General features: G+C 42.1%; 1 protein-coding gene across 1 annotated transcript in view; it reads right to left on the minus strand.

Moving 5' to 3' along the window:
* The window catches only part of ZNF451 (zinc finger protein 451), a 407158-nt gene that overhangs the window by 111686 nt on the left and 267910 nt on the right, over positions 1-27562 (minus strand). The window contains exon 11 of the mRNA XM_069235765.1: positions 13602-13732. Within this exon, the coding sequence (XP_069091866.1) occupies positions 13602-13732 (131 nt within the window). The remainder of the gene's footprint in view (positions 1-13601; positions 13733-27562) is intronic.

Raw genomic sequence — 27562 nt, forward strand, 5'->3', positions numbered from 1 at the left:
CATATTTCTCTGCTGTCATCTGGTGCCTACAGCTGCGTGCCTTTCATCTGGCCCACTGCGCTGTTCTTGCCCTAGTGATGAGTAACGCTGGGGCTGCTCTTTCATATGCTTGGGAAGGTGCGTTTTTCTTATTTTCCCTGGCCGGGGTGGGCCATTGGAGATGCGGATACGGGCTCGCTGACAATTCTCCCTCATTGTGGCAAAGTCTGTCATGCAACTACAGGGGGTGGCATTCACCATGGTGGCATCCATCTCTTTTAATTAGGGCGGCACAACTCCTTACCTTACGAGCAGAGGAAGCACCCTTCTCCCACTCCACGAAAACACCTGCAATTTAACACGTTGCAGGGCCAAAATGCTGTGCAGTGTCTCGTGATGGCTGCAGTAGACTCCGAAATGCAACGTGGCAGTCGACACACAAGTAGGGCATGGTGCTGAAGCAGGACATAGGGATGGCTTTGAGGCACGTGTGGGCAACAGTCCTTGTTGCCATTGTAGTGTTTTGGGCCCAAGGCCCCCCATGTGGTATAAAGGACGACATGGACACATAATTACATGGCAGCTAATTGGCCACAAGCACATGCAGCCGGGCTCTTTTATTGGCAGGGTCACCTGAACGATGACGCCTGTGTTGGAAGGGGGTGTAAAGGTCAGCCCTCTGGGAGTGGCTGGAATAAACACTAGGATGCATCCAGCAGGACACTACAGAGGCACTGAAGAATCCAATACTTTTTCATCCAAAGATTATTTGTTTCCTCTTCTATATTGAGTAGAAACCAGATAATAAACTGCGCGTATCAACAAATTTGGAGATCTGAATGTTTATACTCAGTTCCAAATTTCAAGAGCCATAACTTTCATTTGACCTTTTAAATCAGAGAAAGCCGTTATCATCCAATCATTTAGGTAGAAATACATGAAAATCTTTTGTTTCTGAGGATGAACTGCCTTCACTACAGCACACTTCGAAAACGTGTATGGGACTGATTTGATGCCAAAGGGGAAGGTCTTTGTAAAGATGAGAATTACCTATTCTAAACTATACATATTTGTTCTATGCCTTCCAGGCTGATGTGAAAGCAGTGCCATGATGACTGATAGTGTACCTCCGATCCCCTTGTTGAGAATGAAGGAAGATTAGGTGCTGAACGGTTTTTCCGGATCCATTTGTTCCTTATTTTTCTAATATAATATGGACCGGAATTCTGGCTTTGTACCTTTCGCTTGTAAACGTAAATCACAAGAGTAAGCAGATTACCTTTGTGGAATAATGAAGACGTTCCACCAATTGTTTCTGCATCTCTTTCTGCAGCCTTTGATGATGATTATTGCAAGATATTTGGGCTGGACTGGCAGGTGGGGGAATCGTTATCATTAAAGCACAGCCATTTTGCACAACATGCAGCCTCCGGTGGCATTTGATAATGTTATTCTATTCTGAGCGATTATAAGTGATGATTTCTCCATTCCCCAGAGAAGTGGGATGAATGAAAGGGGGTGTGTCATTACTTGTTACCGCATTATACAGTAATGATCAGTAAATCATAACATGAATACAGTTTGCTAACGAAACCCTCTTGTCAGCTTTCCTGATCGAATATCATTGTATCAGTCTATGAGTGAATAAAGCTTTGAAACAAGTGTAATCCCTCTATAGTGAAGAGTTTCCATCAACAGGGCCTGGTTTTCCATTACAATTTGAAGTCAAACCTTTCCATTTACAACTCATATCCCAGCACAAGAGCACAGTGAAAAATAAAACCCATTAAGTCTTCTTTTACCCACAAAAAGAGACAGTACAAACAGTTGCATTCGGGTCTTTAATATACTGAGATACAGCCCGAATAGACATAGTGAATAACTATCTCCCAGTAAAATTGCCACCTCTAAAAACCTCCCCTCAGAGATGCATATTCTGGCCTGACACTTCCCACCATTCTCACTGGCCGTATTATGTCATGGCAGAATTGGCCCTCACAAAAGGTTTGTCCAGAAGCGATTTGCATTTATTTTTTATGAATATATTTAGGAACAAGCAAGAGGCATTTCGTGTGGCAATGTCTTAAATGTGGTTTACTGCGTACATATCTAATTAGATGTCATGGAAAATGTGAGCCAGAAAGGTGAATTAAGTTATCAAGTAAGCTGCTTTGTGATGAAGAGGCAGCAAAACAAATAAAAGGAAAACAAGTACACAACTACTGAGAGCCAAGTACCATGGTAACCTACTTAGGCACAGTGTGCTTCATTATTTGTTCTTTTGCCCCAGAATCATGAGCTGGTAATTCAGAGTAGTATAAGCCCATTGAGAGTGGGGCACGCTCTGTTCAGCATGATTAATGAGTCCCAGTTATGTGGGCCTGGAAGGTAAAGAGAAAACAATCTAGATGCTGAACAAAGTGCTTTGGGTCTAGTCAGCAAAATGAACAGACGGTAAATTAGTGCAGCAGGAGTAGTAGATCTTTATGTTGGCAAGGTAGCTTGGAGAGGTACAGTGGACCATTTTTACACAACTGACGATTTATAAAGGGCCCCGACTTTACCTGAGACACCCACCTTAGAGGTGACAGGGAGTAATGAGTTTAGTGTGTCTTGGCAGGCTCAATTACATTCTGGTGGCAAGCAGAGGACTTTGTCCAGTGGAGAGCAGGCAGTTGCAGTAGTACTGGAAACTAAAACTTTCCAGGCAAAAATGTCCAAACCAGCTCACCGATGTCCCTGTCTTTCCACTCATGTTCATTCTCTCTCTGCCCCTGATGCCATAAACCCCAGGAGCTAGAATGACATAGGCAGCGATTGCCAGTAAAAAAAAACGAAAAAAAAAAAAAACCCCACACACAACCTCCAATCGTTCCAGATCCTAGTAAATGCCCAGCCCTGCTTTGCTGTAATCTAAGTGAATTAATTAGTACCTCGAAGGTGTGGAATGGGAGACGTGGGCGCATTTATCATTTAATATCAGGTAGCGTGCTCCTGGGATGTTAGCAGTGATAAATTACCCCATACACATACACATAAAAAGGGTAAAGAGAATCCAGAGGCCTCTGGCAGAGGATGATAAAATCAGGTGTCCAGATAAAATTATACAGAACTTTGGGGGTGTTAGGGTTCAGAGGAAGCGGAAACACAAAGGGCCTACTTTGGAGGTGTTCAACGCGAGACCTGACGCCCATTAGATGCCGGATAGCAGTGAGGTATTAAGAGTTGTGTCACCGGTTGAGAAAGGAGAAGAGATCTTCTCTTACCTAACCAGGCATGGAGTCAGGCTAACATTCCTACAAGAGACCCACCTCTCCCCACATGCTGTTTGCACGTATGCTGCTGCAGGAGGCCTTAATCACTTCTTCTCACATCACAGCTCTTAGTACCAAGGAGTTTGCATACTCGTACACTGGATCCTACGATTCAGATACAAAGATAGTATTGTTGATACGGAAGGCAGGTACTTATAGGTGAGTGGGCGGATAAGTCTGAACTACTAGTCAATATCTATACACCAAACACAGACTCCCCATAATTCTATGAGGAGCTATCTATTAACATGACCTGCTTCGAAGCAGATTTTATTCTTATAGGCGGTGATTTCAATTTTAGTTGCCATCTTTCATTGGACATCACTGGCTCCACTACAGTCACCAAGCCCTGCTCCCTAAAAGAACTCACTGAGCTACTCAACACCTTTAGTCAGTGGATGCCTGGCGCACTCGTAACCCACATACTAAGGACTACACGTTTTACTCTGCGCCACACAATGAGTGGACCTGAACTGACCACTGGTACCTGTCATGTGGAGCATTGCTATGGCTCATAAACATTACTCACGTGCCCCACACGCTTCTGGATCACACTTCTGCTGCAGCGACATTACTCCTACCATGTTGTGACCAGTCCGTTCCCAGAAAACGCACTTCAAGAGGTCTTCCGGACAGAAATCCACAATTCTAGAATACTTTCAAACCAACGTTGGTTTTGTACAAAGTACTATACGGTCTAGGAGAGCTTCAAGGCCTATGTTGTGGGGGTCTGCCTCACTAAACATGAAAGGTTCTGCTGAGTATCAGGGGGCGACCTAGACAGAAATCACGTAACATGGAACCGAGTGGTATGACTGATGCACACTCTCTCAACTGCCCGACTGGTCCAAGCTACTGCTGGAGTTTCGAGATCTAGCGGAGCGGGAGGTGTCCTATCCAGGTAAATACGCTAGGAGCACGCCAATATGGGGAGGGTAAAAGGCCAGGATGAACTCTGGCACAACTCTTTCGACCCAATTACCACACCACATTTGTTTTAAGCCTCTAAGACAATGGCACCACTGACATTACCTCTACTGTGCAAATCTTCTACTACTATCAAAATGTACACAGTACCTGCTTCAGCGAGAACAACTCCATGTTAGCTAGCTACCTGGCTGACATAACTACGGTGTGGCTCACCCCTGGGAAGCAACAGTTTATTCGGCCCTGATCATGTGCGAAGACATAACGCAGGCCCATAGATGCCTTGAATACCTCTAAAGCCCCCGGGCTTGATGGATTCACTGGGAACTTTTTTTAAAGGCATACAAACATATCCTGGCCCCACACCTTCTGAAGGGATATGCCGAATCTCTTCAGCTGTCATGTTGTCCCCATCCCTCTGCAAAGCTGTCATTACCCTATTATTGAAACCAGGTAAAGGCCGTTGTCACTCGAACCATTACAACAAGATACTGCCAAAGTCATAGCAGTAGGCCTTGTTCTTCTAATGGAACATATCATTTCTCCAATACAGTCTGTGTTTGTTCCCCACCGCTTCAGATTCACGAACCTCTGCACCATATTCATGGTACTTAATCAAATATCCCTACTCTCCCTGCAGCAGTTGCACTTCTTAGTGCCAAAAAAAGAGTCTGACTCGTGGGAATGGCAATTTCTGTGGGCAACGCTAAACACACTTGGGATAACGAATGGCTTTCTTGACCTAAATATGCTCCTTTATAAAGGAAACAACGTCGCACCCGAGACTAAATGGTACTCTCACAGCTGCCTTTCCAATAACTAGGGGCACACACCAAGGCTGCCCCCTTTCCAGCCTACTCTTCATTACTGCTATGGACCTACTCGCTAGACATCTGCAGGAGCATCACTCAGCTAGAGGTTTACAGATTCGGAATGACCCTCTTTTGGCTTTCTTGTATGCAGATGATGTTCTCCTGTTTGTGCGCGTTCGACCTGTTAATCTCCTTCCTCTCATCTGCGAGATAGAGCTGTTTGGTACTTTCTCCGGATTACGGATAAACTGGGGCAAGTCTGAACTCTTCCCTCTCGGAGAGGCTACTGTCCCTTGCACTCTGGACCACCCATTACACTGGTGTCCCGACTCCACTAAATACCTGGGTATCTTCCTCCACAAGGACAAGTTCGAAGTCACATTCAGAAACCACAGTCCAGCAGTTGATCGACTCACAACACAGACAGAGCGGTGGGTCAAACACTATCAATAGCAGGACGAATCCCCATCATTGAGACGGTAGTACTTGTTTTCTATATCTCTTCCTCAATGATCCCATAGCACTAACCAATAACCCACGCGCCACTTTACGAGGCCTCTTGACGCATCTCAATGGAGCTGGGGGCCAACCACGTTTTCGATGGGAGACTCCGACACTCCCCTACGAACGCGGCAGCTTTTGGGTCCCAGATCTGCAATTGTATTATCTGGTAGTCCAGTGCCACTTCGACTATCAGTGGTATCAACAAGAGGCTAGGATACCATATCTTAAAACGGAAAAGGCACAAGCACCCGATACACCACTCTCTTCCCTTTTGCCCCAGGGCCTCCTGCGTGACCCTACAGACATACAGACTCTCTCTACAACATGCTGGGCTTGGTCCACACTCCAGAGATACACAGGCAGCGAGATTCTGTCCTTCCCGCACATACTGCTTGGGAATAATCCATGGCTACCGCTCACACAGGAACGGGTAGAGCAGTGAACACTTATCACACACCAATTGTGGGTAGGTGACCTTTTTGTGATGTCAAAATGAAACCAAGTTCTACCCCTGCAGAGGGAATCGGCACAACACTCATGGATAGATTTCACTAGAGTGGAGAGATCGAGAGCAGCATGGGAACGTGACATGGGGCACTCCCTCCCAGATAACATGTGGCACTATTGTGCATGCAAACTAAGCTAGTACACAATAACCATAGGCACAAACTGCTCATTTGCAAATGTTTACAGCACGCCTTTATTACACCTAAAGTGCTGACCGAGCTTCATCCCACGAGGACCCACCATTGCCCGAAGTTTAAGGCTACTTACGCTGACTTTGCCTGTCTGACGTGGAACTGTACAGCCATTAAATCGTAATAGGGGGGACATCTTCACCACTGTGTCCACTATGCTAAGGAAAACTCCTGATCCTGACCCACTATTGGCCCTCTTAGGTTTAGTCAAACCGTTGGACTCACACCAGTGCCGCCTCGCAGCCATTGCCTTTCTAATAAGCATTAAACAGCACTTTGAGGTAGTACCTGCCTCCCAACTACTCCTGCTTGGCTTCCAGACATTACGTATTGGGACACCACAAGTGTTCACCTCTTGGCCTAAAGACATTTGGCAGCAGGTTCAAGATTATCTTTTGACCCTCCACCCGGATGAAGAGCAGACAGATACGGATTAAAGTGACTCTTGTAGATGCCTTGTGTTGTCTGAAGCATGCGTGGGACTGTACTCCGAATCAGTGATTAAGTTACTGTACTGTGATGCATGGACCAATACTGGACTGTACTGGCGGGTTTCTCCCTTTATTATGGATCTTTTTGTATGGAAAGTCATCATGCATCTACAGCTGTGTAACTTGTTGTGATTGAATCAATAAATAAACGTTTAAAAAAAAAGTATCACGGAGGGAGGAAATGATGTCCCTAAGGAGGGAGAGAAGATGGAAAATAGCACGACCTTGGGCTGACGCCCAACTGGTATATGTGTTAATGGTGATCTCCTGGAGTATTGTGCTACTTAGGTGGAGCAGTCTGATACACTGAAGGGGTACTAGGGATACGCAGAACCCTTGATACTAGTGGAATGAAGAGAGGGATGTAATGTGCAGTGACCTACACTGTCCGATGCCACAGGTAGCTCAAGATGCCTGAGGACAGAAGACAAGTGATTGGGATGGGCAGAGGAAATAAAGTGGATAACAGATTCTGCCGGACCTCGTGCTGGAGCTTGGCGCAGGCTGCCAGCAATCCCGTGTGGGTAGATGAATCTCTCTTTCTTGCGGCTGACAGGGGTCATCAGCTTGCAGACCTTAGAAAGATGAAGCTGTAGATAGTTCCCACACGGTGAAGTATTTGTTTTGCTTTGCATTCAATATCTTATAAATATAACCTGCTGTGTATATTGCAAACTGATATATTTTGTTTGATTAACGCAGACTTGAAAGCTACTAATTCGTCATTGATAAATATTGTGGTTGGGGAAGAATTAACAACAATAAAAGTCTTCTTTGACCTCAGAAGTGCATTTCTGTTGTGTTATGTTAGTGCTTAGAAACTAGATAAGAGGAAAGCACTACAATTGGTACCAGGAGTGGGGTCGGTCATTAAGAGGTGATTAAGAGGGTGTTGACGAGTTGGTAGATTTCTAAGTGCACACTTTAAAAGTGTAATTGTTTTTTTTGTTGTTTGGAGAATTACAGAAATAGTTTTCTGTTTGGAGAATCACAGTAGCACGGCAGACCATGTCTGATGCATGTGTTGATAAACTGCCTGATGGTGCTAAGAAAAACTGTGAATTGTTTTCTGTTTGGGGAATTACAGAAGAAAATGCATGTGTAGCTAACGTGTGTTTTGGAAGTAATGATGACAGAAAGGTCTGGATACCTTTATCTGCTTACAGAGAAATGCAGGAGAAATGTAGGCAGTTGGAACATGAAAATAGGAATTTACGTGAGCAAATTAGCCCGACTGAAAGTTATAAAAGGGCTGTTTTGGAAGAATCTTTCTTGTCCCATTCCAGTAATGAGGGGGTTAAGACAGCTCCGAGCTGCACTGAGTTTTCGTGTGAGCCAGGGTTTTTGGCAGACAAAATGCATTCCTTAACTGATAACACGGACGAGAGAGACCAGAATGTGATTTACGAGTTACCGTTGCAAAATGCACAAGTAAAACGAAGGATTTTAGAGCAAGACACCCCGAGTTTTATTAGCTTGTTTGATTTTTGGAAAAAGAATAGCCCTCATTTGAGAGAAATCCTAACACTTTTGTATATGGTCACTGTGAAAAATTATATGCAGTTGCGCGCTTGTGATTTGGCAAATGAAATAATGCAGACTTTAGGTTTCTGCGCAGTGCAAGAAGGAAATACTTATGTACATGTAACTCAAGAACAAGGAAAGAAAATAGTGCCCCTAGCTAGAATCATACAATGGATCTGGTACTTGCAAGACAGGGCTAGAGTACCACAGATAAAAGAGTTACCAATGAAATTGTGTGCACCATTTGAATTCGTGTCTACTGAAGATAAAAAGCATGTTTGTTTTACTAATGATTCATTGACTGAAATGTTGTTTTCTGGCACAGTAGAAGGAACAGCGTTGTATAATGTGTGTCAGATTTTAAAGCAAGAGCTACGTGAGATGTGTCATTTTTATGCTGATTTTTGGTTCTTTGATAATGTTTTAGCCACATGGCTTGTACCTAACTGGTTCAATTACCTTGCAGATGTTAATCAGAAAAATTCAGAGAGAGAAGTATACACCCAGAATTCTGCCTTAGTGGGGATGGCTATGTGGGTTCCCCAGAAATGTGAACAGCAGAGAGAAAAAGCCACTTACAGGTGGGCAGAGATGAGAGAGATGCACATTCCCCTAGATTTCATAAAAACTGTGCAGCACGCACAAAAGCAATCTGTCATGCAAGCCGTCACAGAGCAGTTGGGGAGAGGAAAGTTACCAGATCAGAAATGGCAAAGTGATCAGGTTTTAGGGAGAGTGATTGCTGCAGATTACCAAGGAAAAATCGAAATTATGCTGATACCTAGAAAAGAATCTGATTCATTCAAACAAATTGGAGACAGAATGGCCCAAATTGGCAAAAATGCAGTGAATGGAGGTTTGTTAAAGAAGGAGTCTGCCCCAGCCCTTCTGACAGTGCAAGAAAAGGGAAGCTGTGGTGCAGCAGATAAAAACCTCAGTACTGATGTGTGGGCTGAAGCCCCAAGTGATCCTCCAGAACCTGCAGTGAATATAACAAAGGGCCTCAAAAACGTCCTGCTGATTATAAAACAGGGAAAGAAAGAGGAAGGGTGCAGTTTAAATGAAAAATGTTATTTGCAAGAAAAGTCATACTTGTTTCTTTTGCAGATCCTACCACGTTTCGCCACTGTCCCAGAGTGTGCTGTGTGGTCCCCCTTCCGGTGTGTGCGTGTGGGGTCGGGGAAGGGACCGAATCCCCAACCTGAACCTGGCTGAGTAAAGTGGCAGCACCATGGATCCATTTTGCGCAAACTGCGCCTTCAGTTCAAGTTCAACTTGTTTGATTGCATTCTTCCACTGGAACTAAGCTGTGTTTTTTTTTTTTCCCCTCTCGTATGGAACTCTGACTTTTGCTTACCTTCCAGCAAACCTTTCAGGTGGACCGTGCATCTTTTACATGAGTAGAACTCATGCCACATCAAATTGCTAACACTGTTGAATTAGAGACTCATTCAGAGTATAAAAATTGCCCAGTCTTTTCTATGTAGATGTATCTGATGTGAAAGGTTATGAAATCAATGTGTTAATTCACTTCTATTGCTTTACAGGGATTGCTTTGATCATTCTGATAATGTTTTTGTTTTTGTTTTGTGCCGATGTTTTTTGTTTTTGTTTGAAACAGGAGATATGTGAAACAAAAATTCATTGGTCAAAGGGCGGAATGTACTGCCATTTGATGGAGTTTGTTTTGACCAATGACTTTGTGTTTCACCACTGCGCATATTAGTTGCTCAATGTTCACCAGTAGCACATGGTATGTTTTGTTCAGTTGAGCCGCCTATGGGCTTTGACATGGCATTAGCCATTACTTTCTGTATTCAGTTTAGCCGCCTATGGGCTTTGACATTGCATTAGCCATTACATTCTGTATTCTGCCTATTGGCTTTGACATGCTGTATCCAGTCTAGCCGCCTATTGGCTTTGACATGATGTATTCAGTTTAGCTGCCTATTGACTTTGACATGCTATTAGATATTCTGCCTATTGGCTTTGACATGATATCATATATTACATTTTGTATTCAGCTCCGCTGCCTATTGGCTTTGACATGATATCATATATTACATTTTGTATTCAGCTCCGCTGCCTATTGGCTTTGACATGATATTCTACATTGCATTTTATATTCAGCTCAGCTGCCTATGGGCTTTTGACATGATATAAGACATTGCATTTTGTATTCAGCTCAGCTGCCTATTGGCTTTGACATGACACTAGACATTGCATTTGATATCTAGGTTAGCTGCCTATTGCCTTTAACGTGGAGTTGGACATTGCAGTTGAGAATCCAAGCTGTATTTTTCCAAGCTGTGTTTTTGCACCAGAGAACCAAGCACAGTAGACTAGACATGATAAGAGAGAGTACATGGGTGTTGTTTTCTCTTCGCTTGAGCTTGGGAACAGGAGTAGTCTTGGAGACCTGGCCAGTCTCCAAAAGGCTTGCTCAGTTTCCCAGGTCTGAGAGGAGGGGGCACACCTTTGTAACGAATGTAACAGGCTGCAGAGGGTCAGATTCGAATCTGCCGGACCTCGTGCTGGAGCTTGGCGCAGGCTGCCAGCAATCCCGTGTGGGTAGATGAATCTCTCTTTCTCGCGGCTGACAGGGGTCATCAGCTTGCAGACCTTAGAAAGATGAAGCTGTAGATAGTTCCCACACGGTGAAGTATTTGGTTTGCTTTGCATTCAATATCTTATAAATATAACCTGCTGTGTATATTGCAAACTGATATATTTTGTTTGATTAACGCGGACTTGAAAGCTACTAATTCGTCATTTATAAATATTGTGGTTGGGGAAGAATTAACAACAATAAAAGTCTTCTTTGACCTCAGAAGTGCATTTCTGTTGTGTTATGTTAGTGCTTAGAAACTAGATAAGAGGAAAGCACTACACTCAGACACCATGTAGAAATACAATACTAGAGTATGCAGTAACCCCCTAGGGCACCCCATTCGCAGGTGAATGGGGTTGGACCTCGAAATACCCACCCAAATGAACTGAAAACAAATAGAAAAAGTAGAATATTAAATTCAATTCTGTACGGCATGGGAGGGGTTTACACCACAGAATTCTATATTTCCAGTCACTCAGAAATATTCTTATGTTCTCTTCTAATAAGAATGGCTCATCAACTAGACCTTACTAAAGAAGACTGCATCATAAATGTCAAGATTTAAAATGGCTACACAATGCAGGAGTCGACTTTCCTATTCAAATTGTGAGATGAGGAGGACACATCCTTATCTGTAGGTGAATCTTTGACAACTCCCCTGGAGAGAGCTACTTGTCCCTCGGAGGCCTGTGGGTTCTACCTAAGAAGGCAGCATAACAATCGAGCCTTGGGGATCTGGGATTATCAGTCTTGCTGGTCTGTTTCTACCCCTTATGAAACAATGCAGTGTTGGAGGGATTACTGGCACCAATATTCAAGGTATTGTTTTTAAGCACTTAGGTCACAGAACGTACAGTCAGCAACAGACATTTTTGCAGCATGGTATATGGATGAATGAACTTTTATAGTGATGGGCCACTATTTATATCAAGAAAACAAAAGCTAACGGGATCTAATATTCCTAAGCAAGCTGTTTGTAGCCAGTAATACAGCCCTTTGCATGAGCGGATGGGGTTGTACAGTTTTTACTTGGCTCAGATCCCCTCTCACCAAAAGATCCAATAACAGCTTATTAGTGCCTTTCCCTAATGTACACATGATCTTAACAGCTGTTTGAAACTCGATTCTAACTTACCGCTTCCTTTCACTGTTTTCATGCAGCCACTAGTGGGGGCCTCAAGCAGTTCAATTTGGAATTCCAGACACACATTGATATCGCTCATTGGGATCAATATGAATCTGAACCAAGGAGAAAGCTAATAAACGCTACCAAACCACACTGGATTCCATCACCATCTACCGCAGGACCACCAGATGGTAAGTTGATTGTTTTTTCCTTACACACATCATTGCTGCATCAACCCAAAAGACCGAGTACATTCCAACTCAAACAAAATAAAACGACCAGAATGATTTTTAAGCATAAAACCAACTCCCCCCACCAGGTCTTCTCTGAAACAATTGTTCCCAGTCAAGGTTCATTTCATGTTTCTAATCCTCCTGCATCATGCACAAAGCACAAGCCCATGAAGGTCCTACATATTTTCAGTGTGGGGCCAACAGATGGGTGCCTTCAGGGAAACTATGATCAACGTATGACATCTCCTTATGGTTTATGTATCCACAAATGCGATTGAGCATGACAATGAATATTCTTTCAGCATGGACACGTCTGGCGTACATCACAGAGGGAAGATAACTACTCACACTGCTACAAAGTCAATCTCTTTCTTTTGCCATCTGATTTTCATGACCCTTGACAACGTAATATTTTCTGGCCCCTTTTTCTTCACCAAGCGCCTTGCCACAATGTCAACATTCTGAAGTGATCTTATACAGCAAACTCATAATAGAAAAATGCAATAAATAAATACATCTTCTTTCAGGTTTTATGGGCTTTAAATACTTAGGTCCTTTTATACTCTAACATAACTTCTAATTAAATCAGAGTCCTCAACATCCACATCCTTGAGTTGAAAAAAATAATCTCTACCTAAACTATGTCCCGTAATATGTCTGTCCATCAAAATGTAAATTTAATTTGTAAACACTGCTGACACAAGCACACTTAAATGCTTTGCTATATCTAGAGTATATTGAGTTTAGCAAAATTGTCCTTCTGTTAGAAAACCATCAAGAGGCAGTGGCAGTGTGATCTCTGTTGCAAATTCCTATACGTGACAAATTAAGAACTGAACTTTGTGAGTCATAAAATTGCAAGATTAAGAAATTAAACTGAGGTCAATTATATTTAAGCCCTGCGGAAGAGGGCTTGTTCTTCGAAACGTGTTGGCTGGCTTTAGTTAAATTTACATTAATGTATTGGAAGAAATAGGAACATAGACTGCTGTGAATTAATGTGATAAAAGTAAAGCAAAAGAATAAAATATGGATCATAACTGGACTTATACCTACTTTGATGGAGCTGTATTACTGACATAATAGCGGGGCTGGTTTGGAGGTGAAGGTGCAGGGCTACAGATCCCTAAGCCCCAAGAACATTTTGATTTTCTGTACCCAATAACTGCAACTCTGTAAAGCACTTCTGGTAGTCTGGTAGATTGGATACTCTATGAACACATGTAACTGTCTATAATTCATGCCAAGGTTACAAGTGCTTTTAGGGTTTTTAAATCAAGCATATTGAACATTTGGTAACAAGGCATGGACTTCATCGTTCGTACTGTGCCCAACTGTTTAAAGTCAATACCCCATTTAATTTATAATGCAACTTTACTCACATGCATACAGATTGCAAAATCCGCAGCGTCTTTACGATTACTGCATCGTGGGTGTAAGAAGAAACTTCCAATATTTTCTAGATGATTGAAGACTGGGCAGTTTTCTGGGGGTCTCCAATTGGTTTTACCACCTGCATGGACATAAGGAAATCCTAGCAAATAAATGTATTGGCATATAGCTAAATAAAAAACAAACACACAATTCCCGAGTAAAATGTAAGCATAAATCTGATATTCTTTCATACTAGATTGTACACCAAACACCACCTGCTTGTGGATCAATGTATTGCAAGCATGCTAAATAAAGCAGAGCTAGCCAAGAATGGAGGGTCATAAGTTGGAAATATGAATGCATGTTTGTGTGTTCAATACAGTTTTCGCTCAACAAGCAAAAGGTGACTACCACATTTCTAACAACCACCACCTCTTACTCCCCAGTTGTGTTGACGACAATGCTACATGTAAGGGAAAGTGTGAAGTGGTAACAGACCAAGGTTGAAAGTCGTTCAGTATAAACAGCCAGACAACATTAAAGAGTAATTGCATTATGCTGACTGTTCCTCTGCATGGTTCTGTGAAGCCTTGCCACCCTGCTCATTGTTTTCTGGACAGTACTGTTTTTCCCTGACAGTCATGCAGGCCCACTGGAGGTGTTTAATTTGTTTAATCATGTACAAGTCATTTGCTGGACACCCATTGCGAATTTGTTTTTGAGAGCAGGTATGGTTCTCAGAATCCAGGCTGTGGGATGGGTAAAGCATGTTTATGGTCAGGACTTTCACTTGTACCTCTATGTGAAGAATGTCTGTGTACTCTCCACTGGAAAAGGTCTCTTCAATCCACACAACGCTGCTCAATGGCCTTCATCTGGACTCCATGTGTGCTCTATAAAATGGTGCCAGCCTTAGTGCAATGGGTGTCCCGGGTTCAAGCTGACCACAGGAGCTTGCAGGTTTCCATTAGATTGCCTTCTTCTATAATGTAGTTGTTCCTGTGGGTGGGGAAGTTTGCCCTTTGACGTACTTACAGTGCCTCTGCCAAAGTGTTTCTAACCTCTCTCACTCTTCCTCTAAACGATTAGCAATTCTTAAGCATGTGAAATGAAGTCGAACGGGACTGGACAAACACACACATGAAAGAGAGAGGCTAGCGTGCCATGACCCCATCATGCAGTTCCTATGCAATTCCAGGACCTGATGGAATCCACAAATTTCAAAGGCGGAGACAATGTTATAGGTCAGGGCTGAGCATAAATGCCAAGTTATTGTACACTAGTGTGGCTGAAAATGACAAGAAGCCAGGGGAAGAGCCTGCTGGTTGCTATCTCTCTTCTGGGCAGGGACTTGGGTTCTGATTTAAAGTTTGGCGGATGTGTTACTCTCTCTACCATATTACAATTAGGATATAATGGGACCGTAATAGAGCGGATGGGGTATCCGTCACGTTTGTGTCAGAGTACTCCCATCCGCCAAACTCTAGATCAGGCCCCAAGTCTTAACTAATCCTCAGATAAGTTGCTGTGACCGACCCTTGATGAGCGAGATCTGCCCGCCAGGGGCAAAGACGCCTGGTTGTTTCTTTCAGAAATAGTAATCATCTGGCACCCAAGTCCAGATGCCACCTGACTAAGAGGACCTACCTGTGCAGTTGAGGGACTATACCTGCTCCGTAGCACAAGGCCACCCCCAGACTGCTCAGGAAGTTACCCATTGTCTACTGCTGAACATCACTATCAGGCCAAAGGCAGTAGTCATCGCCGTTTGCTATCAGGGGATAAACCTGTTTAGTCCATTTACCCTCAATGAAGCTGCTCGGGGTCTGTTTCCACAAGCTAGCTGACTCGAGATGTCTTGAGGATTAAATAAACCGAAGTGGATGGATTCCCCCCCAGAACAAGCAATTATTGTGCCGTGCTCCTTACTGCTCACCAGGCACACATGTCTTCTTATAGCACCCTCACCAATGTGCTAATCATGTGGCATGCTTCATCGGGTCCTCATCTGATGAGTTAATCAGCAGGTGGGCTCTACCTCACAGTGGGAGGAGCACTTCAATATTCTCTATATTGTTAGTGGGATCTTAGTACAGAAAAGATTAAAAATCTCTCTATGGAACCCAAACCCACTTTTTTTTTTTATTTGAGAGGCCCTGCAACAGTGGGGTGGTGGCTACCAACCAGTATGGGCATGGTTATGCCCCCACCCCAACTGAAGGGGGTAACAGTCTTTCAGCTCTCCCCCGCACACTAAAACATCTTAGCCCACAGCAAGCAAGAGGACATTTGATTATTTTGGGTTTCGGTTTTATATTTAGGCCATGTGAGCTTGTTTAACTCTTAAAATCGTCCCACTTGGAATAGTGAGGGCTGCACTTTTTGGACTTTGGGGCGCTGCCATATAGAAAAATCTATGAGACCTAGACACATCTGAAAACTAAACATCTGGGTGAGTCCAGCGTGGTGTGCTTCACATGCACCCATATCATTTCCTTACCCACAATGCCTTGCCAACCTCCAACTTTGCCTCAAATCGCAAATTTTTTTGCAATGGAACCTTCCGGAATCAGCAGGAATCCTCAAAATTCCTACCACCCAGGCATTGCCGCATCTATATCGATAAAAATTCTGCCCCACTTGTCAGCCTAAGAACATTTTGTTTTCAAACGGCCCTTTTGAACCCGCTTTGGTTCCCTCTCATTTTCGACATGCTTGTGGCTCTTCCCTGTCACAGGCACTTAGCCCACCAACACAAGTGAGGTATCATTTTTACCGGGAGACTGAGGAGAACGTTGGATGGCAGGAAATTGTTTCTGGTGCAGTGATCCCACACAGAAATGTGGGGAAAATGTGATTTTTTATGTTAAATTTGAGGTTTGCAGAGGATTCTGGGTAAGTAAAGACTGGGGGATCCATGCAAGTCGCACATCCCTGGACTCCCTCGGGTGTCTTTTCAGAAATGTTTGGGTTTGGTAGGCTTACCTAGATGGCTGCTGAGCCCAGGACCAAAAAAGCAGGTACACCCCTCACCACCACAAAAACAGATTGTTTTGTATTTGATAATTTTGATGTGTCCACATAGTGTTTTGGGGCATTTCCTGTCGCAGGCACTAGGTCTACCCACACAAGAGAGATACCATTGTTATTGGGAGAACTGCGTGAACGCTGGGTAAAAGGAAGTTTGTGGCTCCCCTCAGATTCCAGAACTTTGCTGCACCAAAATGAGAGGAAAAAGTATTTTTTTGCCCAATTTTGAGGTTTGTAAAGGATTCTGGGTAACGGAACCTGTTGAGAGCGCCACAAGTTACACCATCCTGGATTCCCCTAGGTGTCTAGTTTAAAAAAATGTATAGGTTTGATAAGTTTCCCTAGGTGCCATAATCCACAGCTAGGCACTTTCCAAAAAACACATTAGATTTCAATGCAAAAATGTGATGTGTCCATGTTGTGTTTCCTGTTGCAGGCATTAGGCCTATCCACGCAAGTGAGGTACCATTTTTATCGGGAGACTTGGGGGAACACAGAATAGAAGAACAAGCATTATTGCCCCTTGTCTTTCTCTACATTTTTTTCCTTCCAACTGTAAGACAGTGTGTAAAATAGACGTTTATTTGAGAAATGCACTGCAATTCACATGCTAGTATGGAGACCCCGTAATTCAGAGATGTGCAAATAACTACTGCTTCTCAACACCTTATCTTGTGCCCATTTTGATAATACAAAGGTCTCCTTGATATCTATTTTTCACTCTTTATATTTCACCAAATGAATTGCTGTAGACCCGGTATACAATGAAAACCCATTGCAAAGTGCAGCTCCTTTATTGGCTCTGGGTACCTAGGGTTCTTGATGAATCTACAAGCCCTATATATCCCCACAACCAGAAGAGTCCAGCAGACGTAACGGTATATTGCTTTTGAAAATCTGACATGGAAGGAAAAAGTTAGAGTAAAAAGTGGAGAGGAATGGCTGTTTTTTTCACCTCAATTTTAATATTTTATTTTAGCTGTTATTTTCTGAAGGAAAACCTCGTGTGATCTACACAAATAACCCCTTGCTAAATTCAGAATTTTGTCTACTTTCCAGAAATGTTTAGCTTTTCAGGATCCAGCATTGGTTTCACACCCATTTCGGTCACTAACTGGAAGGAGGCTAAAAGCACAAAAAATAGTTAAAATGGGGTATGTCCCAGTAAAATGCCAAAATTCTGTTGAAAAAACATGGTTTTCTGATTCCAGTCTGCCTGTTCCTGAAAGCTGGGAAGACGTTGATTTTAGCACCGCAAACCCTTTGGTGATGCCATTTTCAGGGGGAAAACCACAAGCCTTCTTCTGCAGCCTCTTTTTCCCATTTTATTTTTTAAACTAAATGTTTGCTGTATTTTGACTGATTTCTTGGTCTCCTCCAGGGGAACCCACAAACTCTGGGTACTTCTGGAATCCCTAGGATGTTGGCGGGAAAAAGGACGCACACTTGGCATGGGTAGCTTATGTGGACCAAAAGTTATGACAGCCTAAGCGCAAACTGCCCCAAATAGCAAAAAAAGGGCCTGGCACCTGAGTGAGGAAATTACCTGGCACCAAAGGGGTTAATATGTAATGTGTGGCCATCTTGTGGTTGGTCTTCTACATTGGAGATTACTCCTATGCTCACAGATTCTCTACTTTACTTTCCTCATGGTCATGCCCACATATTTATTACACCAGCATGTAATCTAATACACTACATTAGTGGTGTTGCGATTAGTGTTCCTTCTGTAGGAACTTGCATTTTAGTCCCAATTCTGTTCTCTTCTGTCAAATGGCAAACAATATACCCATTGCACAGGTGATGTCTCATGACAAGTGCGAAGTGCAAAAAAGTTTTTTATGTTCCTTACAGTGCCTGGAACTCTAAGGAATCAAGTAAGTATCAGTTGTGTTTGCTCGTAAACAGAGGTTTAGTCAATTGTAGTGCCTCAGAATTCAGGATAGATCCGTTTCTGTTAATTTTTTTTGCCTTCTTTTGTGGGGTAGCTGGATTTGATCACACACACAAGTTATTCAGTCTCAATTTTTGTTGTTGACATGCTCAAGGAAGGCTTCCCTGTTGTTGTTACTAACACATTTCAATAACATCTACATATGTTATGTTATAGATATTTCTGTTCCCCGAGTTTTCTACACAGGTCATCAGCTTGTCATTTGAAATACATTGTCTTAGTACAGTTCTTGAGAAGTCTTAAAAACTGTCCATATAGCAGGTTCTCCCATGATGAGCAAGGATGAAAACTCTTGAATCACAGGAGGTTATTCCTGTCCGTTGGCCTGTGGTGGGTGGCAGTTATAACGCGCCCGTTCTCATGGATGATGACGTCCAGAAAAGGAAAAGTTTCTCCCTCGCAGGTGTGTGTGAATTTTAAATAGTCAATCTGATTGTTAAACCAGGTCATGAAAGACTCAGTAGTGTCACAGCCCCCCTTCCTAGATGAGGAGCATGTCATCAATGTAACTAAACTTTATATCTCTGAATGGGTTTTGGCCACACAAGATTCTATTTTCCTCTAGATGGTGCACAGAGGCATGCTATACTAGAGGCAAATGTGCAGCCCATAGATGTGTGTGTAACCATAGGTATAATGTCCCATCATATTCAAAGTAACTCCTAGTGAAGGTAAGAGAAATGCATTCTAAGACGTTTTCCCAAGTTCAATGTCATCTGTATTTCTCAGTTCTTTGTCTTTGAAGAAAACCTTCAGTTTTATTGTTCAGAAGAGGTCCACCAGTTCCTGCTGTATTCTTGATTTGTTGAAGGAAGGGTTGGGGACAAAACCCAAACCCTAGTTCAAAAGCGACCTCCTAGCTGGAGCAATCAACATGTCTTGAGAGATCCCACAGGGATTCAGATGGGTAAATAGAGGAAGCTGCTACACCATGGAACCTTTTAGCACATCTTTTTGAAGTACCAGCATTGTGCATACACTGTGTGTGCCAGGACTGGGTGGGTACCTCGCTGGTTCCGGTGGGTTCCATGGCTAGTCCTCAGCCTTAGGATTTAGAACAATTTTGTGGCAGACACAAAGTGTCAGACCCCATTAACATTCTTGCACCCAAAAGTAAAAAAGGTAAAGCTGACACATTCCTTTTGAAGTGTGGGAACCCAACCTCTGGTGTTTGTTAGTGTTCTACTGAGAGTTAGTGCTACTGTTTTCCCAATCCTTATATAATGGATGCTGCTATCTCTGGTGTTTTAAGTCACAAGGCAGAGTCTGCAAAATCCTTCAATGTAACAAATTGATTATAGGCCCACAGATTAAATCTTTGTATTGCGTTTAAATCAGGAGATCTACATTAGTGTTTGGAGTACTATATCTGGACTGGAATGGGTAAGAGACTTCTGTTTTCTTGGCTGATCATTAATTTATGTAATTTATTATTCTTATGTGTACTGAAGTGTAGTTATTGAATTAACTTTCAACTTGATTTGGCAAACTTGCATCCCAGCGTGTCTTATTCAGTGAGACGTCAAAATAGGCCTTGAATAGAATGTTTTTGAGCTTTTAACAAATCCACAGATTCTTGACAGAACAGGAGGACAGAAGTAGAGTGTGCCACATGAAAGTGCCATTATAAGAGAATGAGCAACCACTAGCTTAGGAATGTCTAACATCTATCACCTAAACCATAAATCAAGGACTTTTCTGCCTTGCTACTCCGATGTTCAAGTGCTTAACAGGAAGAGCTTGATAAATACATCCAATTGCAACCCCGTGAACCAGGCCAAACACTGATGGTTAAGTGGTGGAGTTCATTAGGCTCTAGTCCCAGGAGACAGTCCCACCAATTGAGTTCAGTTCATATCCATAAGGCTATACATAAAATAGCTCACAGCAAACGGAAACAGGCTCTCCTTTAGGGATTGCAGGTTAGAGGGTGAGGAAGATGTGGGGTGCCCAAGGATTACACCCTTAAAGCTAAAGGATCAGCTGAACACATAAATGTCAAAGACTTCCATTCCAGTTCAAGGAATCTTTGACAATGATAGTGGGGTTTAGTGGCCAGTGAGGATACCAAAAAGGAAAGGGCTGTCCCTGTAGATTCCTCATTCCCTTTGGGCTCACCACAACTTATTTCCAGGGTAATGACACCCACTGTCCTTAGATCAAGAAACGAGCATGGGACTGACCAGATAGTAGGTGGGGAAAATAGATGAGTATACTGCCAGGTGCATTGGAAGAGCATAGGTTAGTTCATCAGGAAGAAGAAAATAGGCAAAGTGCCAAAGCAGGTTGGTGGGCAAGGATGCCAAAGCAAAGGTACATGGAGCAGAACACTGCTACACTCATAGACAACTGCGTCCAGATTCACCAATATGCTGATGATACATAACTTCATTTTAAAGTTTCATACATACAACACCTCCCAACAATGGTTGCACATCATCCAGACCTGGCCATCTGGCACACACACCAGAAGCTCAGCCCAAACAAGACTGAATTCCTGCTTTTTGCTTAGAACAATAAAAATGATACAGTATAAACCTGGCTCAATGACAAACCTAGATGCCTTCAAACCACCAACTTGGATTCACCCTGGACACCAACTTCACCCTCAAGGATCACAACAAAACAAAGTCAGCCTGATAAAGAAATTCAAACCATTTCTTCCAAAAAACAACTTGAAAAGTCCTGTTCAAGCCCTCATACTCTTGCATCTGAATGACAATAATGCCCTATTCCATTGCTTCCCAGACTCCACACTGTCACCCCTTAGGGGCATTGTACACGCTGAAGCACATCTCGTGTAGGGTATGAAGAATTATGATTACATCCCCCTTTTCCTGATGCAACTCCATTGGCTTTGCCAACCTGCGCCCTCTTCCAACCAGCTGCATCATTTACAAAGCTATCACGAACAGCAACGCTGCTTATCCTGCAGACAACCTCGCTATCGCTGATGGATCTAAGCACACCGCAGCCAGGACACCACCGGACTTGCAGAAGTGTAAAAAAGAAAAAACAAGACAATAGGCTTTTTCTGCACTGAGGATCTGGAACAACATACCATATCCATAAGGACTGCCCCAATTTAGGAAAGAGTTGAAGGCTCATCTCTTTACAGAACACTACATTACAATGTATTAACCATCCACAGCCTATCTTATTTTTCTCTTACTTGTTAAACTTACGCTTCTCTTTGACCATGTACAACATTCTGCTGCAATATGGCTAGGTTTGTGCTACATCAATACCATACACATGGATACAACGAAAAAAGTGATGAAAGAAAATGTTAGAGAACTTGAGATCTGATTTGCTGCACAAAATCCACAAGGAATTTGTGGCAGTCATCTTAGGACAGTTTTGAGTCCTAAAAAAATGAAACAGATATAATACCCTGATCCCCTAGACCTGGTGGGGATGGGGTGGTTGGTGGTGGTTGGTGGGGGTTGGGGGGACAGGTGGCTCCCTCCTCAGACCATTTTCAGCCCTGGTGACCCCATCCACCATGGTCCACTATATTTTTTTAAGGGGGGAGGGGCCTGGCATGTTGGCTCGGTTGGGGGGTGAGGGCGGGGACGCGATTCACCCCTCCCCCCCCCATAAAAATAAAAATAAAAAATAAAAAGGTGGCCTGGGGAATGGAGTCCCCCAGGGTCTAATTAGGCTTGAGGATTTTTTTTTTGTTTGGGGGGTACAAAAGAAACCATGCATAGTGAATGACGAGGTACGGAAATATCACTCAAACAATACTTACAGGAAATTAATACCAATAAATGAGACATCCAGATAACAGCTAAAATATCTACTACAGAAATCGTCTTTTGGATGTTACTATCTATATCAAAGATGGGGAAATACAGATCAAATAATACAGAAAATCTACAGCTGCAAATGCCATTCTAAGAGCACACTGCTGCCACCAGCAAAGCACGATGTTGCCACCAGCGAAGCACAATCAGGAATATCCCTAAAGGAGAACTCCAACACATAAGACTCAATTGCAGCAGCAAAATCAAGCAAAAGAACTGATGGAGCGCCAAGAACCTAGGTTGTTGGAGGAATCATCTTCAAACATCTGGTGAAAAAAAGAAAAAAAAACAACACACCAAGATTTAACACCGAAACGTCAGACTGTACACTGGAAAACAAAAAACAATGCCCTCTTTTAGACCGATTACCACAATGGTTATTAACAAATCAGTTTCAGAAATGTCAGTGGTACTCATCCATAAATAATCCATCTACCAATAATGACATTGACAACTACCCACATATGGCTTTCGCAGAACAAAAAATCTTAAACTACTACTCTTCAAATCAGAATTTGTTGTTGAAAAAAAAAAAAAATCAAAAACATTTCTGGATGAGCCCTGTGGGTTCTTTACATGCCACAATTGTAGAGTTTGAAAATTCAAATGCAACAAAATGAAAGTTTTTTTTTTTTTTTTTTTTTTCAACTGAAAGGACCATGCAGATTATGGATTGGATAAACTGTAACAGCAGCAACATTACTTACATAATTGAATGTGCATGCTATACATTTTATGTAGGCAGTACCACTCTAGGTCCCAGATATTGAAGGTTGTATGTATATAATCCTACTGATTTTACTTCGATGAATTCCATGTATATCATGTAACCAAAAGGAATCATTGTTATGTAATACTCAAATGCAATCTTTTCCTCTCTAAAAATTGTCAATATTGGACAGCAACATCACCTGTTGCCATTATCCACGGTAGTATTCGGATTTTCACATACAACGTAAGGACACTGTCTCATCCTCATGAATCTGCCCAGGAACACTGCCGGAAGGTCGGCGCCCTTCTTTCTTGGACCACTCAGCTCTGTTTTCCACAGCATATTTTTGATCTCACATACACCCATTTTCTAAACCTGATATTTAGGAATGTTTGATACCCTGGGATTAGGTTACTGTTCCTATACATGCAAACCACTTCATACTCTGTTCCATGATGGCACCTCACGTTCCCTTGCACCATGTTTTCCTAGATGGCCTTTCTTGCACAGAACACTTTTCTGAGCTTGGGCCATCACAATTTCCCAGATGAGGGACCATAAACCTCTGGTCGCTCCAATTTTTTTTAAATCAGACAACCGCAAGAAGAATAGCAAGAAATATTCTTTCTTCAAATAAGACCACTGTAATTGATTGCAGCCTTACAACATTCAGAGGTAAGCGCTCTGCCGGACTTTTGAATCAGCACCCACACTGATATGTTTTCTTTCCTAAAGCTACCATTTTAAAAAATATACAAAATACAAAGAAATCTCAGACAAACAAAAACAAATGCACCACCACTGCTATCACAAGAAAGTACTATAAAACTCGATTTAATAAAAAAAACAATGCGAACCCGGGTTATACAAGGACACAAAATAGGTGAGAGTTCAACAGAAATCAGAACACGAGCTCTGTAAGTTACAGTTAAATGGGAAAACATGTTTAACAAGCCTTGAAGAGTTTACGATCACACCACATATTCCAGCCCCATTGTTAGCTGAGACAGTGACTTAGGAAATATGTGGTCAAAGATAACTTCCGTCATGATTATACATAGTCAGATACGAAAACCTGAGAACAGCAGAACACACACTTGGAAAGGAGAAATTAAAGGTTAATGTTTCATCAAAGCTCGGTTAGTATTATGATAAGGGGAGCTGAGAAGAAAAGACATGAATTCAAGGATGCAGGTGGTGCGGTGTTTATGCAAAAATATATTATAAACTCATTCTTCTGTGACTTGTTATTGGTTTTACGAAAATTATTGTAAAGACAGCATTTTTGTGACTATATAAACAGCTGCCTGCATGCAGCAAACTGACAGTCTTCGGTCCTACGGGGCTTACTGTCTCCCAGCTATATTTAAGTAAACCTATTTTCCATTGCCAATTACCTGTTCCTTTGATTTCTTTCCTCATTTACAACCACTACAAACCGGTTTTATTTTTTTATCAGGCCTTGTTGTTTTTCCTTGCCATAGGTAAAGTGTTCTATTTTGTATTTGCACTTAAATTTTTCCATACTGTATACCAATAGTTTTAGACCATCGAAACATTGGTACTAAAACATTACTTTTTTTTTTTTTTTTCCTCAGTGCACCGATAATATGCCTATCACAGACATACTGAAATAATTTCTGAGTTATTCAGGTACAAATTAGAGCCAGCAGTATCATTTGCCCTTCTTTTAAATTATTATTTCATTTGTCCTACTATTTTATACGCTCTAGACTGACTCCGTGAGACAGGTGTCAAGACTCGGTTTTAGTAACTCGTGAATTGGTAGAAACCTCCTGCAACTTAAATGCATTGCAAGACGTCCCACTTCTGTTAACTTGACAAAGCCTTAATTCCTTTGCGAATCTAGTACTAAACCTACCTCGAGCAGAGCAACTCTGATGCATATCTCAAGTCACATGATTTTTCCTTGACTGGATCATCTGACCCTCATATTCCTATCTCCCCACTTTCTTATCCTGTTAGCATGAACCAGAATCACTTCTGCCTATTAATTATGATGGTCCTTTGTCACCCTCTCCTCTTGTACCTTTCTACTGCCAACAATATCTTATCAACCATAGTGACTAGTAAACTTTGTTCCAGCTGATTGCTCTAAGAATAAATTCCTTGTCCACAGCTTCGCCCTTAATATTCACCTGCACTATACTAGCAGTGCACTACCAATGTATAATTTAAATTTCATCAGAATTGATCACATGTGCCATGTCCCCCAGTTTTGACTTCTTTGCAATGAAGACACATTGTCAAAATATATTCATCACTATGACATGTCTGACAAATATTGATTTATTCAGTTGTTTATTTTGCTCTTTTTTGTCTGTCTCAGTTTGTCCTTACCATGACGATTTTCCTACAGAATTATTATTTTGTTTTACCATGGCTCAACATATTAATTTTCTTTATTCAATGACATGTCTAATTGTACACAAACTAAAAAAAACAAAAGGCCTGCATGCTGCATAGCGCGAAACGTGTTGGTTGGTCCTAGCTCACCAATTTCTATATTAGGTCAACAATGTCTGAAGATCACTAAAATAAAATAGAAAATAAAATAAAACAGAATAAGAAAATCACTTTGTGTTACCTAATATAAATAGAATGACCTGAATATTACTTTGAAACCAAGATACATACATTGGTTTTGTCTAACCTATACCCTGTTAACTATTCTAAATTGTTCTGTGGCTTTTCAGGAGTATGGCCCACCAATAGGTTTAGTCTTCAGTATAACACGCACAGCCCTGTCCAGGACACGCAGACCACTAGGATTATTACCCCTAGTAGGCATTACATAGACCGAATCTCAAAGATGCTAAGAAAAGTGATGAGGACGTTTAATAGGGGCAAAAAAAAAACTAGACTGCATGGGTGAAATGCATGGATGTGAATAATTTTATTTAATAGTTCAATAGGTTTTTAACCAGCAAGAAACAAACAAAAACTGAATCAGAAAATCGTAAATAAGCATTCTTTGATTGAAGGACACTTTCTCTTTGAAGTTGTCAAGTTTCATAAAAGGGGATTAAATGCTGCCTTTAAATTAATTTTCTACCCCAAATATGTGCTGGGTCATGCATGCTGACAGGGCAGAAACCACAGTCTGCTTCACAAGCACTTGGATCGCGACAGGAGCGATACACGGGCCGTACTTTCACTTCAGAACACAGAGCATTGCCAGCGAGTATGGGCGTAAACACTCAAGCTAACTGAACTTACTTGTTTCCTCTTCACCATCACACTCAACGATTTAAGAGAACTAAATGTGTGTGTGTGGTGGTAGATTGCCCACCGCCTAACCTATCTGAAATGTCATTACTGAAAGGGACAAAATGATTCTTGTCAATTGATCCTACTTCTGCATACCACCAGGTGAAACCGCATCATGACTTGCAAGACTTGAGAGCGTTTATTACACCTTTGGGAAGTTTTAAGTTTCTCAGGATGCAGTTTAGGATAATTTCTGCTGCAGCAGTCTTCCAAAGAATGGGTGATGTGAAGATTTATCAAAATGACAGTGTAATGTAGAAGAGCACAATCAACAAAGAAGGGAGGTCTTGGGAAGGATGAGTGAGTGGTTTAATAGCAAGTTGAGGAAGTTTGTTTGGTGATGCGATTTCACAGTCAAAATGGACCAGAAGCCACTAAAATAAATCTTTGTAAGGTGAAGTACAGATAACATAGCTGTAAGAAAAATAAAATGAGCAGGATCATTCCAAAAGTTTCACTTTGGAGTGGAGTACATACCAGGTTTAAAGAATAATCTATCTGAATGTTGCTCATCTCTGGTGGATTAGAATGTGGCAGATGAGTTGGAAGATGATGGTGATGAAAGTGATGATCATGTGGTGTGACTAAACACGGACGATGTGATCAAAGAAGATTAGTGGGGTGGAACAAGGCAAGGATGTGGAGTTGCAGATGGTGATCAACTGTATTACAGAGTATTGAAAGGAACAAATGAAATTGAATGAGTCCTTGAAAGCATTTTGGAGAGTCAGGAGTTAACTCGCAAATCAGGACGGACTGGTACTATGAAGAACAAGACTGATTCCTCATAGTTCAATGAGAGGTCACTTGACATCTTTTGCATATAACAGTCATCCGGGTATTGCCAAAATGAAGAAAAGTTTGAGGCAGATGTATTGGTGGCCTGGGAAGGACATTCAAAACGAAAGGGCTGTGAGGAAATATATGGAATGCTTGAAGTGTGACAAAATGCTTAAATGTAGGGTGCAGTCTATGGTCCTAAGGTAACTGCCCAAGGAAAGTAGGGAGGAGGCTGCACCAGATATTTTAAGTACCATTAGAGCATCAAGTGTTGACATGTACGTCATTGTCGTAATCAATATGTATTTGAGATGGCCTTAGGTGGAAGCAACTAACTCGATTGACACAAAATATGTGGCTGGATTTCTTGAACACATTTTTGTACAGGAAGGA

Source organism: Pleurodeles waltl, chromosome 5 (genome assembly GCF_031143425.1).
Source record: "Pleurodeles waltl isolate 20211129_DDA chromosome 5, aPleWal1.hap1.20221129, whole genome shotgun sequence".
Classification (NCBI taxonomy): Eukaryota; Metazoa; Chordata; class Amphibia; order Caudata; family Salamandridae; genus Pleurodeles; species Pleurodeles waltl.